General features: G+C 42.0%; 1 protein-coding gene across 3 annotated transcripts in view; it reads left to right on the top strand.

Moving 5' to 3' along the window:
* The window catches only part of LOC139562113 (zinc transporter 6-like), an 82,432-nt gene that overhangs the window by 33,101 nt on the left and 34,778 nt on the right, over nucleotides 1-14,553 (top strand). For all 3 annotated transcript variants that reach the window (XM_071379465.1, XM_071379467.1, XM_071379466.1), the window contains 3 exons: nucleotides 3,826-3,868; nucleotides 4,432-4,497; nucleotides 11,404-11,484. In XM_071379465.1, coding sequence (XP_071235566.1) covers nucleotides 3,826-3,868; nucleotides 4,432-4,497; nucleotides 11,404-11,484 — 190 coding nt within the window. The remainder of the gene's footprint in view (nucleotides 1-3,825; nucleotides 3,869-4,431; nucleotides 4,498-11,403; nucleotides 11,485-14,553) is intronic.

The raw sequence follows: 14,553 nt of genomic DNA, 5'->3' as shown, positions 1-14,553 counted from the left end.
AAAGCTTGCTATACAACATTAAAACCCATTCAGTCGGTCTACAAACAGGCTCTCAAAGTGATTTATGGAAAGCCCAGTAGCCATCATCACTGTTACATCCTCAGAAAGCATGAACTTCTGAGTTGGGAAAATCTTGTGCAATACACCGACGCATGTCTTGTATTCAAGATCCTAAATGGTCTGGCTCCCCCTCCACTTAATACTTTTGTTAAACAGAGAACCCAAACCCATGGCAGCAGATCCGCACGGTCTGCTGTGAGAGTTGACTGTATTGCTTCTTTCCATGTTGTCTGTAGCTTGTGAGGTGTGGAAACACTGTTGCTTTTTGTGCTTTTGCTCTGTTTGCATGCTACATGTTGCTTGTCCTATGCTGCTCTGTCTGCATGCTACATGTTGCTTGTCCTATGCTGCTCTGTTTGCATGCTACATGTTGCTTGTCCTATGCTGCTCTGTTTGCATGCTACATGTTGCTTGTCCTATGCTGCTCTGTCTGCATGCTACATGTTGCTTGTCCTATGTTGTTCTGTTTGCATGCTACATGTTGCTTGTCCTATGCTGCTCTGTTTGCATGCTACATGTTGCTTGTCCTATGCTGCTCTGTCTGCATGCTACATGTTGCTTGTCCTATGCTGCTCTGTTTGCATGCTACATGTTGCTTGTCCTATGCTGCTCTGTTTGCATGCTACATGTTGCTTGTCCTATGCTGCTCTGTCTGCATGCTACATGTTGCTTGTCCTATGTTGTTCTGTTTGCATGCTACATGTTGCTTGTCCTATGCTGCTCTGTTTGCATGCTACATGTTGCTTGTCCTATGCTGCTCTGTCTGCATGCTACATGTTGCTTGTCCTATGCTGCTCTGTCTGCATGCTACATGTTGCTTGGCCTATGTCTCTCTGTCTGCATGCTACATGTTGCTTGTCCTATGTCTCTCTGTCTGCATGCTACATGTTGCTTGTCCTATGCTGCTCTGTTTGCATGCTACATGTTGCTTGTCCTATGCTGCTCTGTCTGCATGCTACATGTTGCTTGTCCTATGTTGTTCTGTCTGCATGCTATATGTTGCTTGGCCTATGCTGCTCTGTCTGCATGCTACATGTTGCTTGTCCTATGTTGTTCTGTCTGCATGCTATATGTTGCTTGGCCTATGCTGCTCTGTCTGCATGCTACATGTTGCTTGTCCTATGTTGTTCTGTCTGCATGCTATATGTTGCTTGTCCTATGTTGTTCTGTCTGCATGCTATATGTTGCTTGTCCTATGTTGTTCTGTCTGCATGCTATGTGTTACTTGGCCTATGTTGCTCTGTATGTGCTCACTGCTCATTGTTTGTCTGTATTGTAATTGTTTTTAATAACCTGCCCCAGGACTGCGGTTGAAAAATAGCCGGCTGGCTAAAACCAGCACTTTTACTGAAATGTTGATTAATGTGCATTGTCCCTGTAAAAAAATATAATAATAAACTGATAAAAAGGGGAAACCTAGTTATTTTTTATTTTCTTTGATTCATCTCTCATTCATCCTCCTGTGGATTTTATATGGCGGTTGGCAACCAACTTAAGGTGCATTACAGCCACCAACTGGACTGGAGTGTGTACCTCCCATCTTTTAATTACCTACGTGGGTATATGCTTGTAAAAAAACAGTGAGTAGATGAAGAGACAGGACCATGTTCTATTTTAGCGCCTGGCTATGCAGACGCTAGCAAGCAGTTTGAATGACATTATTGATTAACATGTATGTGTTTATTCATTTTTGCAACATGGCCGGTTTGGTCAGCATGTCAGCATTAAAATGTATCAGACTACTGGGTAGGATATGTGTCCTAACAGATGCAGTGTGTGGTGAATACACTGTGTGATTGATGTAAAAACACTGAGCTGACGTTTCCTGGTGACAAATATCATCCTGTTTTGTTTTGGTAAACATTGTCAATCTTCTAATCGTTGAGAGTGAATAGCAAGGCTCTGCTCCAGGGCTTATCCGATTTGATCATTCATTTACCAATGGGCCAGTCTAGCCTGTGTCCTCCCTGATGTTATAGTACATTCACATGATTAACACCTAAAGATGAGACACCTGTACCACCACAGTGGATTTATAGGATTGGGTCACGGTTGAAAGGCTATATGGGATAATGACTGTATAAAATCAATTATTTAAATACTGAACTATATTGTATGATCCAAAAAAAGGACATTTTATGATACAATTTCTCAGCAAAATAGCCCCATAACATCAAAGAGCCACCACCATATTTTACAGTAGGTATGGGGTTCTTTTCTGCTCATGCATTCTCATTTTGGCAACAAACCCTCCACTGGTATGCCTGGCCAAAGAGCTCTAAATGAGAATGCATAAGCAGAAAATAACCCCATACATACTGTAAAATAAGGTGGTGGATCTTTGATGTTATGGGGCTATTCTGCTTGCGCTGGTCCTGGGGAATTTGTCAACAACCTGGTTGCCTCTGCCAGGAGGCTGAAACTTGGCTGCAAGTAGACCTTCCAGCAAGACCATAACCCTCAAAATCCACAAAGAAATGGTTAGTTTGCCACAAAATCAACATTTTGCAATGGCTATCTCAGTCTCTGGACTCCCTTTGAAATCCTTTGGTTTAATATTAGAGGGCAGCCCATAAGTACAGACGAAGGATATGGAAAGATTCTGTATGTAGGAATGGTCTAAGATCCTTCCCAATGGGTTCTCCAGTTAGCATAAAACATTTTAGGAAAAGGCTTAGTGTAACCTCGCAAGGTGAGGTATTGAAAACAGGGGTGTCAATTTTGACCTCTACTTTTTTGAGAAATTATTATTACTAGTTAAATATCTTTCTCTGAGCAATTGTATTAGTATAATATAATTTAATATTTTTTTCATACATTATAGCTCAGTATTTGAATTATTTATTTTAGTAATTTTTGCTCGTCTTTATCAAGGGAATCAATTATTTCTGACCCCACTGTATATTTCTGTGTGCTCTGGCGGTGATGCAGAGTGCTGAGCCGTAACCATGGTGGCGTGGTAGGTACAGCACAAACCAAGCTCAATCAGTCCGATAGATCCCCTGGGCCAACGGCTAATGGTCGGCGTGTATCCTGAATTACATCACCTCAGTTTGGCCAACATGGTAGAGCAGTGTGAAAACAAAATGTTCCTCTCCATGCAAAGCTTTGTTAATCTCCTCCATCATATCCAGCTTACATAAAGCTGGGTTTGCAGGTCGGCGCTATCACTGCCTCCACCTCTGTTGCCTCTTGGTCCTCTAGCCTACTTCTGCTCTACACTGCCCCCTAGAGCTGGGGAGTTTGACTGTGAATGGCACGGCACTACTCTGTGTTTTAAAGTCTAGATACATTGGGAAGCAGTAGGAGGCTTGATACTGGGTCACGTTTGCTCACTGAATCTATTAACAATGACAGGCTGTGTCTGTGTATATGCGTGGGAGTTGGCATCTTAGCTCAGACACGACAGCTACACTGTCATCTCTACTGGACAGGAATGGCACAGTTTTGGGGGAGGGAATCCTTGGCAACCAAAGGATATTTATATTTTTGTCTGTGAAATGGCTGGTACACTAAGGTTGTATTGCAGCTGATTTATCATCATAGAACATTTGTTTTGTTGATTGACAGTAGGGCACGCTCTATTCAATTGCGGTTCATCTCATCAATATAGTCTATATGAATTAAACTGGTGTATCGCCGCTATCTTCTTCATACATATTACAATAACTTTTACAGAGCAAAAAAGCGTTTGCTTAATTTCTATTAGAATCAATTCAAGTAATATATAGCACTCACTGATCATCTTTTTCTCTGTCATTTCAGCCTTAACAGCATACACATACCTCACCATCTTCGATCTCTTCAGGTGAGTAAATGGGCATCCTGGGGAGCATCATGTTTTATCAGCACTGTCTAAAGAAGTTTTACACTAAGCTAAATATTGTACCTAACACTTGTGTTGAGCTCTTTTTACTAGAGTGCAATTGCTTGTGTTGAGGTGTTGTTAGTCATGATGATTTACAGTACCAGTCAAAAGTTTGGACACCTACTCATTCAAGGGTTTTTGTAAATTTGTACTATTTTCTACATTGTAGAGTAATAGTGAAGACATCAAAACTATGAAATAACACATGGAATCATGTAGTAACCAAAAAAAAGTGTTATACAAATCAAAATAAATGTGAGATTCTTCAAAGTAGCCACCCTTTGCCTTGATGACAGCTTTGCAAAGTCTTGACATTCTCTAACCACCAAGAATCTAAAATATATTTTTTGGTTACTATATGATTCCATGTGTTATTTTATAGTTTTGATGTCTTCGCTATTATTATACAATGTAGAAAATAGTAAAAATAAAGAAAAACCCTTGAATGAGTAGGTGTGTCCAAACTTTTGACTGGTAATGTATGTGTACCTGTTGGCCTACAGTCTGATCACCTGTCTGCTGAGTTCCTGGGTGGCCATGAAGAAGCCTAGTCAGCTCTTCTCGTTTGGGTACGTCCATTAGCATACTGATTCTACAGTGGCCTGTTTTCTAAAATGATGACCTCCACTGTTATTATTTAAAAATGGAGTCATTTGATGATCATGTTTCCATTGACTTGTATTGATTTATTAATGTCTACTGGATTTTTTTGGTGTATGCTTTAATGTACTGTATGTGATACAACACTTACATTCCCACACATCTTAGGTTGTTTAAGGAGGGGCTAAACTTACCAATTCCTCCTGGGCATTTCTGGTACTCATCAAGAAAATTTTGAATTGTGTGGTTCAATATGGGTGTTATGTTCGCTATATCATATCCTGGCAGTACTGTTTGTCCCCCTTCAGTCACCGTACCGAATTGCTTAGCAACCGGGAGAGGCAGCAGGACAACGTGAACATGATTGGTCAGGGAATACTGCATTTCCTGCTTTCTAGATGTAGTTGTCTTTGATAAATTTGGTGTTTGTGATTCTAACGTGAGTTCATGAATGTGAGGATGTTTGAGTTGGAGAAAACCCAAGCCGTTTATAAAAAGCAACTTGTTTTTTCAACATAACATTGTCTTGTGTATGGATTGTTTAAACAACTTTGAGGTGCTGCGTACTAATGGTTAGTTTGGATGTCTGTAAATTGAATGCGTGGGTTGTAGGTTGATTCTGGTGAGCGATTGGATAGTGTGCTCTGCAGCATACCGGGCATCTGTGATCTGGATGATTTGATTACTGCCAGCCAGGATTAGACTGTGCCAGGCTTTGGTCCTGTGTAGGCAGGATTGAAATCAGAACCCAACCATGATATTAAGTGACATCTTCAGTTACACATCTCACAAAACCCAGTTTTGGAATATACTGACTTTATGACCAAAACTATCCTACTTACACTTTTTGGTCAATTTTGGCACTGGAATAAATATTTATGACATGCTCCTGCGAAAAAATTGAATTAGCATAATACAACATTTCCCATCTATATCCGTCTGTTTTAGCTAGAGATCAGTTTTTTTGGCATGTGCTGCATCTATCTACTGCGTCCTCCTTCCGCGTCGGAAGTTTGTCAGACCAGGAGACATCCTGAAAATCTCATGAAAACGTCTGTAGTGACCAAACAGTTTGGGCTAATATGATAACCCCCAATTCGAAGTTGAAACTCTCACGAACATGTACATGCCGGTGGTTTTGCTCTAGGACGCCCACAAGCCTCGCAGGACTTGTCTGAAGGTTGCCCAGCTTTAAAAATGAATGGTAGTAAAGTGCCTTCAGAAAGTATTCACACCCCTATACTTTTTCCAGATTTTGTTGTTACTACCTGAATTGAAAATGGATTAAATGTAGATTGTGTGTTACTGATCTACACACACTGCCCCATAATGTCAAAGATGTTTTAGACATCTTTACAAATTAATAAAAGATTAAAAGCTGAAATGTCTTGAGTCAATAAGTATTCAGCCCCTATGTTATGGCAAGCCTAAATGTGTTCAGGTGTAAAAATGTGCTTAACAAGTCTAAGTTGCATGGACTCACTCTGTGTGCAGTAATAGTGTTTAACATGATTTTTGAAGAACTAACTACCCCATCTCTTTATGGGATAGTAATTCAAACACATGAATTTCAAGCACAGATTCAATCACAAAGACCAGTGAGGCTTTCCAATGCTTTGGAAAGAAGGTCATCTATTGGTAGATAAAAAATAAATAAAATTAAGACCTTATTCATGACACTTTGGATGGTGTATTAATCCACTCAGTGACGAAAAAGATACAGGCATCCTTCCTAACTCAGTTGACGGAGAGGAAGGAAACCGTTGAGGGATTTGGCCAATGATGATTTTAAACCAGTTACACAGTTAAATGGCCGTGATACAGTGCATTTGGAAAGTATTCAGACCACTTGACATTTTCCACATTTTGTTACGTTACAGCGTTATTTTAAAATATATTAATTTGTTGTTTTCCCTTACCAATCTACACACAATCCCCCATAATGACAAAGCAAAAACAGTTTTTTCCAAATGTATAAAATAATAAATTCAAGTATAACATTTACATAAGTATTCAGACCCTTTACTCAGTACTTTGTTGGAGCACCTTTGGCAGTGCTTACGGCCTTGATTCTTCTTGGGTAGGACGCTACAAGCTTGGCACACCTTTATTTGGGGAGTTTCTCCCATTCTTCTCTGCAGATCCTCTCAAGCTCTGTCAGGTTGGATGGGGAGCGTCGCTGCACAGCTATTTTCAGGTCTCTCCAGAGATGTTTAATCGGGTTCTAGTCCGGGCTCTGGCTGGGCCACTCAGGGACATACAGAGACTTGTCCCGAATCCACTCCTGCATTGTCTTGGCTGTGTGATTTAGGGTCATTGTCCTGTTGGAAGGTGAACCTTCGCCCCAGTCTGAGGTCCTGAGCGCTCTGGAGCAGGTTTTCATCAAGGATCTCTGTACTTTGCTCCATTCATCTTTCCCTCAATCTTGACTCGTCTCCCACTCCCTGCCTCTGATTAACATCCCCACAGCATGATGCTGCCACCAGCATGCTTCACCATAGGGATGGTGCCAGGTTTCCTCCAGACGTGACACTTGGCATTCAGGCCAAAGAGTTCAATCTTGGTTTCATCAGACCAGTGAATCTTGTTTCTCATGGTCTGAGAGTCCTTTAGGTGCCTTTTGGCAAACACCAAGTGGGCTGTCGTGCCTTTTACTGAGAAGTGGCTTCCGTCTGGCCACTCTACCATAAAGACCTGATTGGTGGAGTGCTGCAGAGATGGTTGTCCTTCTGGAAGGTTCTCCCATCTCCACAGAGGAACTCTGGAGCTCTGTCAGTGACCATTGGGTTCTTGGTCACCTACCTGACCAAGGCCCTTGTCCCCCGATTGCGCAGTTTGGCCGGGCGGAGAGCTTGAGGAGGAGTCTTGATGGTTCCCAACTTCTTCCATTTAAGAATGATGGAAGCCACTGTGTTCTTGGGGACCTTCAATGTTGCAGATGTTTTTTGGTACCCTTCCCCAGATCTGTGCCTCGACACAATCCTGTCTCGGAACTCTATGGAAAATTCCTTCCACCTCATGGCTTGGTTTTTGCTCTGACATGCATTATCAACTGTGGGACCTTATATAGACAGGTGTGCCCCTTTCCAAATCATGTCCAATCAATTGAATTTACCACAGGTGAACTCCAATCAAGTTGTAGAAACATCTCAAGGATGATTAATGGTAACAGGATGCACTTGAGCTAAATTTCTCATAGCAAAAGGTCTGAATACGTATGTAAATAAGGTTTTTCTATTTTATTTGTAATAAATTTGCAACTGTTTCTAAAAACCTGTTCATTTTGTCATTATGGGGTATTGTATGTCGATTTTATATATTTTTATTTATTTTATCTATTTTAGAATAAGGCTGTAACTTAACAACATTTGGAAAAGAGAAGGGTGTCTGAATACTTCACAAATGCATTGTAGGTGAAAACTGAGGATGAATCAACATTGTCATTTAGGTTAGTATTGTGGAGTAACTACAAAGTGAAAAGAAGGAAGCCTGTACAGAATAAAAATTCCAAAACATGCATCATGTTTTAAGTAAGGCACTAAAGTAATAGTGCAAAAAAAACTTTTTGCCCTAAATACAAAGCATTATGTTTGGGGCAAATCCAACACAACACCACTCTCTTAATATTTTTAATCATGGTGATGGCTGCATCATGTTATGGGTATGCTTGTCATCGGCAAGGATAATAACCTAAAACACGAAGCAAATATACACTGGAATTACTTACCAAGATGACATTGAATGTTCCTGAGTGGCCTAGTTACAGTTTTGACTTAAATGGTGTTGAAAATCTGTGGCAATACTTGAAAATCTGTGGCAATACTTGAAAATGGCTATCTAGCAATGATCAACAACCATCTTGACAGAGCTTGGAGAATTTAAGGTATAATGGGCAATTATTGTACAGTCCAGGTTTTTGAAAGATCTTCGATTTCCCCAGAAAGACTCACAGCTGTAATCACTGCCGAAGGTGACTATAAAATGTATTAACTCAGGGCGTTGAATACTTATCGAAGAAAAATGAGTTTTTTTCCCTCCATTTAATAAAAAAAGGAGTGTTAGAAATTTTCTTCCACTTTGACATTAACTTTGTGTAGATTGTTGACAAACAATGACAATTAAATCCATTTTAATCCCACTTTGCAACAACAACATGTGGAAAAATCAAGATGTGTAGTTTCTGAAGACACGGTGTATATATACACTGCTCAAAAAAATAAAGGGAACACTTAAACAACACAATGTAATTCCAAGTCAATCACACTTCTGTGAAATCAAACTGTCCACTTAGGAAGCAACACTGATTGACAATAAATTTCACATGCTGTTGTGCAAATGGAATAGACAACAGGTGGAAATTATAGGCAATTAGCAAGACACCCCCAATAAAGGAGTGGTTCTGCAGGTGGTGACCACAGACCACTTCTCAGTTCCTATGCTTCCTGGCTGATGTTTTGGTCACTTTTGAATGCTGGCGGTGCTTTCAATCTAGTGGTAGCATGAGACAGAGTCTACAACCCACACAAGTGGCTCAGGTAGTGCAGCTCATCCAGGATGGCACATCAATGCGAGCTGTGGCAAGAAGGTTTGCTGTGTCTGTCAGCGTAGTGTCCAGAGCATGGAGGCGCTACCAGGAGACAGGCCAGTACATCAGGAGACGTGGAGGAGGCCGTAGGAGGGCAACAACCCAGCAGCAGGACCGCTACCTCCGCCTTTGTGCAAGGAGGAGCACTGCCAGAGCCCTGCAAAATGACCTCCAGCAGGCCACAAATGTGCATGTGTCAGCATATGGTCTCACAAGGGGTCTGAGGATCTCATCTCGGTACCTAATGGCAGTCAGGCTACCTCTGGCGAGCACATGGAGGGCTGTGCGGCCCCACAAAGAAATGCCACCCCACACCATGACTGACCCACCGCCATACCGGTCATGCTGGAGGATGTTGCAGGCAGCAGAACGTTCTCCACGGCGTCTCCAGACTCTGTCACATCTGTCACATGTGCTCATGTGCTCAGTGTGAACCTGCTTTCATCTGTGAAGAGCACAGGGCGCCAGTGGCGAATTTGCCAATCTTGGTGTTCTCTGGCAAATGCCAAACGTCCTGCACGGTGTTGGGCTGTAAGCACAACCCCCACCTGTGGACGTCGGGCCCTCATACCACCCTCATGGGGTCTGTTTCTGACCGTTTGAGCAGACACATGCACATTTGTGGCCTGCTGGAGGTCATTTTGCAGGGCTCTGGCAGTGCTCCTCCTTGCACAAAGGCGGAGGTAGCGGTCCTGCTGCTGGGTTGTTGCCCTCCTACGGCGTCCTCCACGTCTCTTGATGTACTGGCCTGTCTCCTGGTAGCGCCTCCATGCTCTGGACACTACGCTGACAGACACAGCAAACCTTCTTGCCATAGCTCGCATTGATGTGCCATCCTGGATGAGCTGCACTACCTGAGCCACTTGTGTGGGTTGTAGACTCCGTCTCATGCTACCACTAGAGGGAAAGCACCGCCAGCATTCAAAAGTGACCAAAACATCAGCCAGGAAGCATAGGAACTGAGAAGTGGTCTGTGGTCACCACCTGCAGAACCACTCCTTTATTGGGGGTGTCTTGCTAATTGCCTATAATTTCCACCTGTTGTCTATTCCATTTGCACAACAGCATGTAAAATTTATTGTCAATCAGTGTTGCTTCCTAAGTGGACAGTTTGATTTCACAGAAGTGTGATTGACTTGGAGTTACATTGTGTTGTTTAAGTGTTCCCTTTATTTTTTTGAGCAGTGTATATATGGAAGTAGTTTAGTGCCAAAAAAAGGGGTTAAGTATGGGTACAAAATATATATAATTTCCTGATGAATCTTATTTTAGATACAGGACAGACACTTCAAAGCAAACTTAAGATACAATTGTTTTACTATCTGTTTAGACTCTAGACTAGAAGTTAAGCTCCTGACCTGTGTTGATGGCCGTGTGTTTGTTTGCCCGTGACAGACTGCAGTCGCGGTACGGTGTAGCCTTTGTATGTTTGTGTGTTGTCCGTAATCATCTCATACACACAGCCTTTGACACACCATCCAAGCTGTTTTTATCGGGTAGAGCTCTGTTTGTTTGGCATAGGGCTCTGTGTGTTTGCTTTTTTTCCTTTGACCTTAGGGTGTTGAGCAGTGGTGGTTGCATAGAAAGCTGCTTTTCAGCTTGATTTGGCCCTAATGTGCTCACTGGGCCAGTACAATGGGTCAGCCACTGGACAGATTATCTAATTTCAACTGGAGCAACTCTCCCTAACCCTTCTGTCTATCCAGCTTTCCCAGTACAGCATGTTACTAAACATTGACAGGGGACAAGGAAATAACCAAATTATGTACATTTACAGATGGAAACGTCTTACTTCTTGACTTAACAGTGTACCTTTTATACACTACTCGCTTCTACAATGTATGGAACCATATCAGTGCAGCACTAGTGATGAGCAATTTTAAGTCATTATGGAAATGTTTTGTGTTCCACTTTCTATGTTCTGGATACAGTAGGATTTTCATTCATGCTTACAGAACGGACACAGAGACGGACTCAGTCCCAAAACTCCTGCGTTGTATGTTGTTATATTCATGTACCTCTTATTGCCGTACAGAATGTTGTTATTGTTGTACAGAATGTTTATTTTTATCTGTCCGTTGGAATTTTCATATCAGACAATGAGATCAGTGATAATAAAAAATAAAAATAAACATTTTCAAGCATCCTGGTAGTCTTTCAGTAGCTCAAATGAAAATGTATGGTACAAAGCACATGATCTCTGATGTCAGTCATGTGTATTTTCAGTTATGTTCGTTTGCTTGATTGCGCACGTGTGTGTGTGTGTGTGTGTGTGTGTGTTTTCCACCAGGTTTAAGCGGCTGGAGGTCCTTGCTGTGTTTGCCTCCACGGTGCTGGTGCAGCTGGGTGCTCTGTTCATCCTGAAGGAGAGGTAGGTGGAACCAGGGTTTACCCCTGTTTTGGGACACGGGGTGGGGGACGGGGGCTACTGAATATTTCAGAGCTGTGGGAATGTCTGCTTGTGCCCACACCTAGGGCCAAGGCGACCAGAGCCAGGGTTTATCCAGCGGTCACTGCTCAGGCAGGTTTTAGGAGGGGGAGGGGAGTGCTGATGACGGCGCAGTCACTACCTCTTTTCACTCGGCTGCCAACTAGTACGTCAACCATGTGTGTTCTATGTAGGGCTAGTGTAGTGTGTTCGGGGGGGGGGGGGGGGGGTGTTTGTGTTGATGAGTGTAGGACATTTCAGCACTGGGAATGTTTGTTCATACTTATGTCCACACCTCAACCTGAAGCACCCATTAGAGAAGGCAGGGTTTATCTAGCGGTCACGTCTCTGCAGGGTAGAGGAGGGGAGAGATGACGTTACACTGTCTCTTTCACATGGCTGCCAAACAACATGTCAAGCACGTGTGTAACAAGGCTTCCGTCATTCAGAGAGAGAGAAACGGGTGGGGGGAACACTCAAATTAGTATGATATTACGTTTGGTATGGTTACATAAGACAGAAGGTTACTTAATCCATAAGAGTCTAAGCCCTGTCTAACACGTTGGAGGGTTCTACTAAGCTATATGGAATTGTTTTTAAAAGGTCCTACCAAGGAACATTTAGCAATTTGATTTTGAATTTTAATACTACCTGAAGTATAAAGAAATTGGGCCTTACTACAATTAGCCCATACAAACACATTGAATAACAGATTCACTACATGGAACAACAGTTAGTCCTCCCAAAAAATAAAAAGGAAGTTTGTTCTGAAGTGTCAAAGATATAAGAGAGATCAGGAATATCATATAACACCTTATTTTTGGCACTAAAGTGTCCATATATACAGTTGAAGTCGAAGTTTACATACACTTAGGTTGAAATCATTAAAACTTGTTTTTCAACCACTCCACAAATGTCTTGTTAACAAACTATAGTTTTGTCAAGTCGGTTAGGACATCTACTTTGTGCATGACACAAGTAATTTTTCTAACAATTGTTTACAGACAGATTATTTCACTGTATCACAATTCCAGTGGGTCAGAAGTTTACATACACTAAGTTGACTGTGCCTTTAAACAGCTTGGGAAATTCCAGAAAATTATGTCATGGCTTTAGAAGCTTCTGAGAGGCTAATTGACATCATTTGAGTCAATTGGAGGTGTACTTGTGGATGTATTTCAAGGCCTACCTTCAAACGCAGTGCCTCTTTGCTTGACATCATGGGAAAATCAAAATAAATCAACCAAGACCTCAGAAAAAAAATTGTAGACCTCCACATGTCTGGTACATCGTTGGGAGCAATTTCCAAACGCCTGAAGGTACCACGTTCATCTGTACAAACAATAGTACGCAAGTATTAACACCATGGGACCACGCAGCCGTCATACCGCTCAGGAAGGAGACACGTTCTGTTTCCTAGAGATGAACGTACTTTGGTGCTAAAAGTGCAAATCAATCCCAGAACAACACAAAGGACCTTGTGAAGATGCTGGAAGAAACAGGCACAAAAGTATCTATATCCACAGTAAATCGAGTCCTATATCGACATAACCTGAAATGCCGCTCAGCAAGAAAGAAGCCACTGCTCCAAAACCACCATAAAAAAAGACAGACTACGGTTTGCAACTGCACATGGGGACAAAGATCGTACTTTTTGGAGAAATGTCCTCTGGTCTGATAAAAGGAAGTTAAAGCTTGGTCACAAATGGGTCTTCCAAATGGACAATGACCCCAAGCATACTGCTGAAATGCAGTGGAAATGTTTTGGGGGCATTCATTTCATTTGCTTGGCAAAGAGGGACTTTGCAATTAATTGCAATTCATCTGATCACTCTTCATAACATTCTGGAGTATATGCAAATTGCCATCATACAAACTGAGGCAGCAGACTTTGTGAAAATGAATGTGTCATTCTCAACTTTTGGCCACGACTGTACATCCATTATTTTTTTCAACTGGTACTTGGGTACCTTCAGACGAGTCTTGAGGCCTGTGGGCGTCTTAGAGCAAAAACAACCAACATGTGAGCGTCATCTTTCCACAGAGGGGTCATAATAGTTTTGTAGGCCAAATCACCAAACCGTACAGACGATTTTGTGAGAAGACCGATTTTCGTTGTCTCATTGTCTGACAAACACCCCTCTAGAGCTGTCATCTTTCACTGCAGATGGGAAAGTGTGACATCTCTGGATGCGGTGGATTGAGCTGCAACCAATGCAAAAAAACAATTCGTAATCCGTCATACGAAATGGGTGATGGACATCCATCCACAAATTAATACATGCCATAAAAAACGGAACATAACATACTAATTGGAGTATCTCGGATTTGAATGTTCTATGTTAAATCTACCCGAGTCCAGGTTGATTTGTGGTAAGTGTATGGTAAATCTAGGCTGGCTCCATACCTTCTTCCCTTAATGTTGCCATGAATACTGGACAAAGGTTTTGATCATCCAGGACAAATCTATCCTGGAGACATATGCAAAACCACTTCTGTAAATAGCCTTTAGTGGTGTGTTTCTGATGGCTGTTGTCCCAGTGATCGGTACTAGTGTTACTATCAGACTTAAATCGGCCATGTAGCTCCCAGTGTGTACTGGCCATCTCTTTTATTATATCACTCCGCCTTAGCATCTCAGCACAGACTCCCCTCATTATTACTAGCGCCATGTGTTTTCCCTGGTATAGGAAGTGCCCTTATTCTAGGGGTGTGCCAAGTACTCGGACAAAACGAGTATCGTAATGGATATGGAGAATTTTCCAAATTCGATTATGACATATTTTCTAATTTTCCGGGATCTGAAAATAAGTATTTTCAGCTACCAGCACTCATATCTCTTTCACTCAGTGTGAAGCGCTATGTGCTCTAAACAACTGTCGGCTAGTTTCTCCGTCTGTAAAGAAATGGGCGGGATATTGGTTGAGCCTGCTACGACGATTGGATTGAATGCAAGCCGCTCTCCCTCTGCACTAATTTTTCCAGACAGACGCACGGCTCTGTTTCACTCAC

This window comes from Salvelinus alpinus, chromosome 32 (assembly GCF_045679555.1).
Source record: "Salvelinus alpinus chromosome 32, SLU_Salpinus.1, whole genome shotgun sequence".
Classification (NCBI taxonomy): domain Eukaryota; kingdom Metazoa; phylum Chordata; class Actinopteri; order Salmoniformes; family Salmonidae; genus Salvelinus; species Salvelinus alpinus.
The sequence above is the reverse complement of the archived record's forward strand: the minus strand, read 5'-3'. Positions and strand labels throughout refer to the sequence as shown.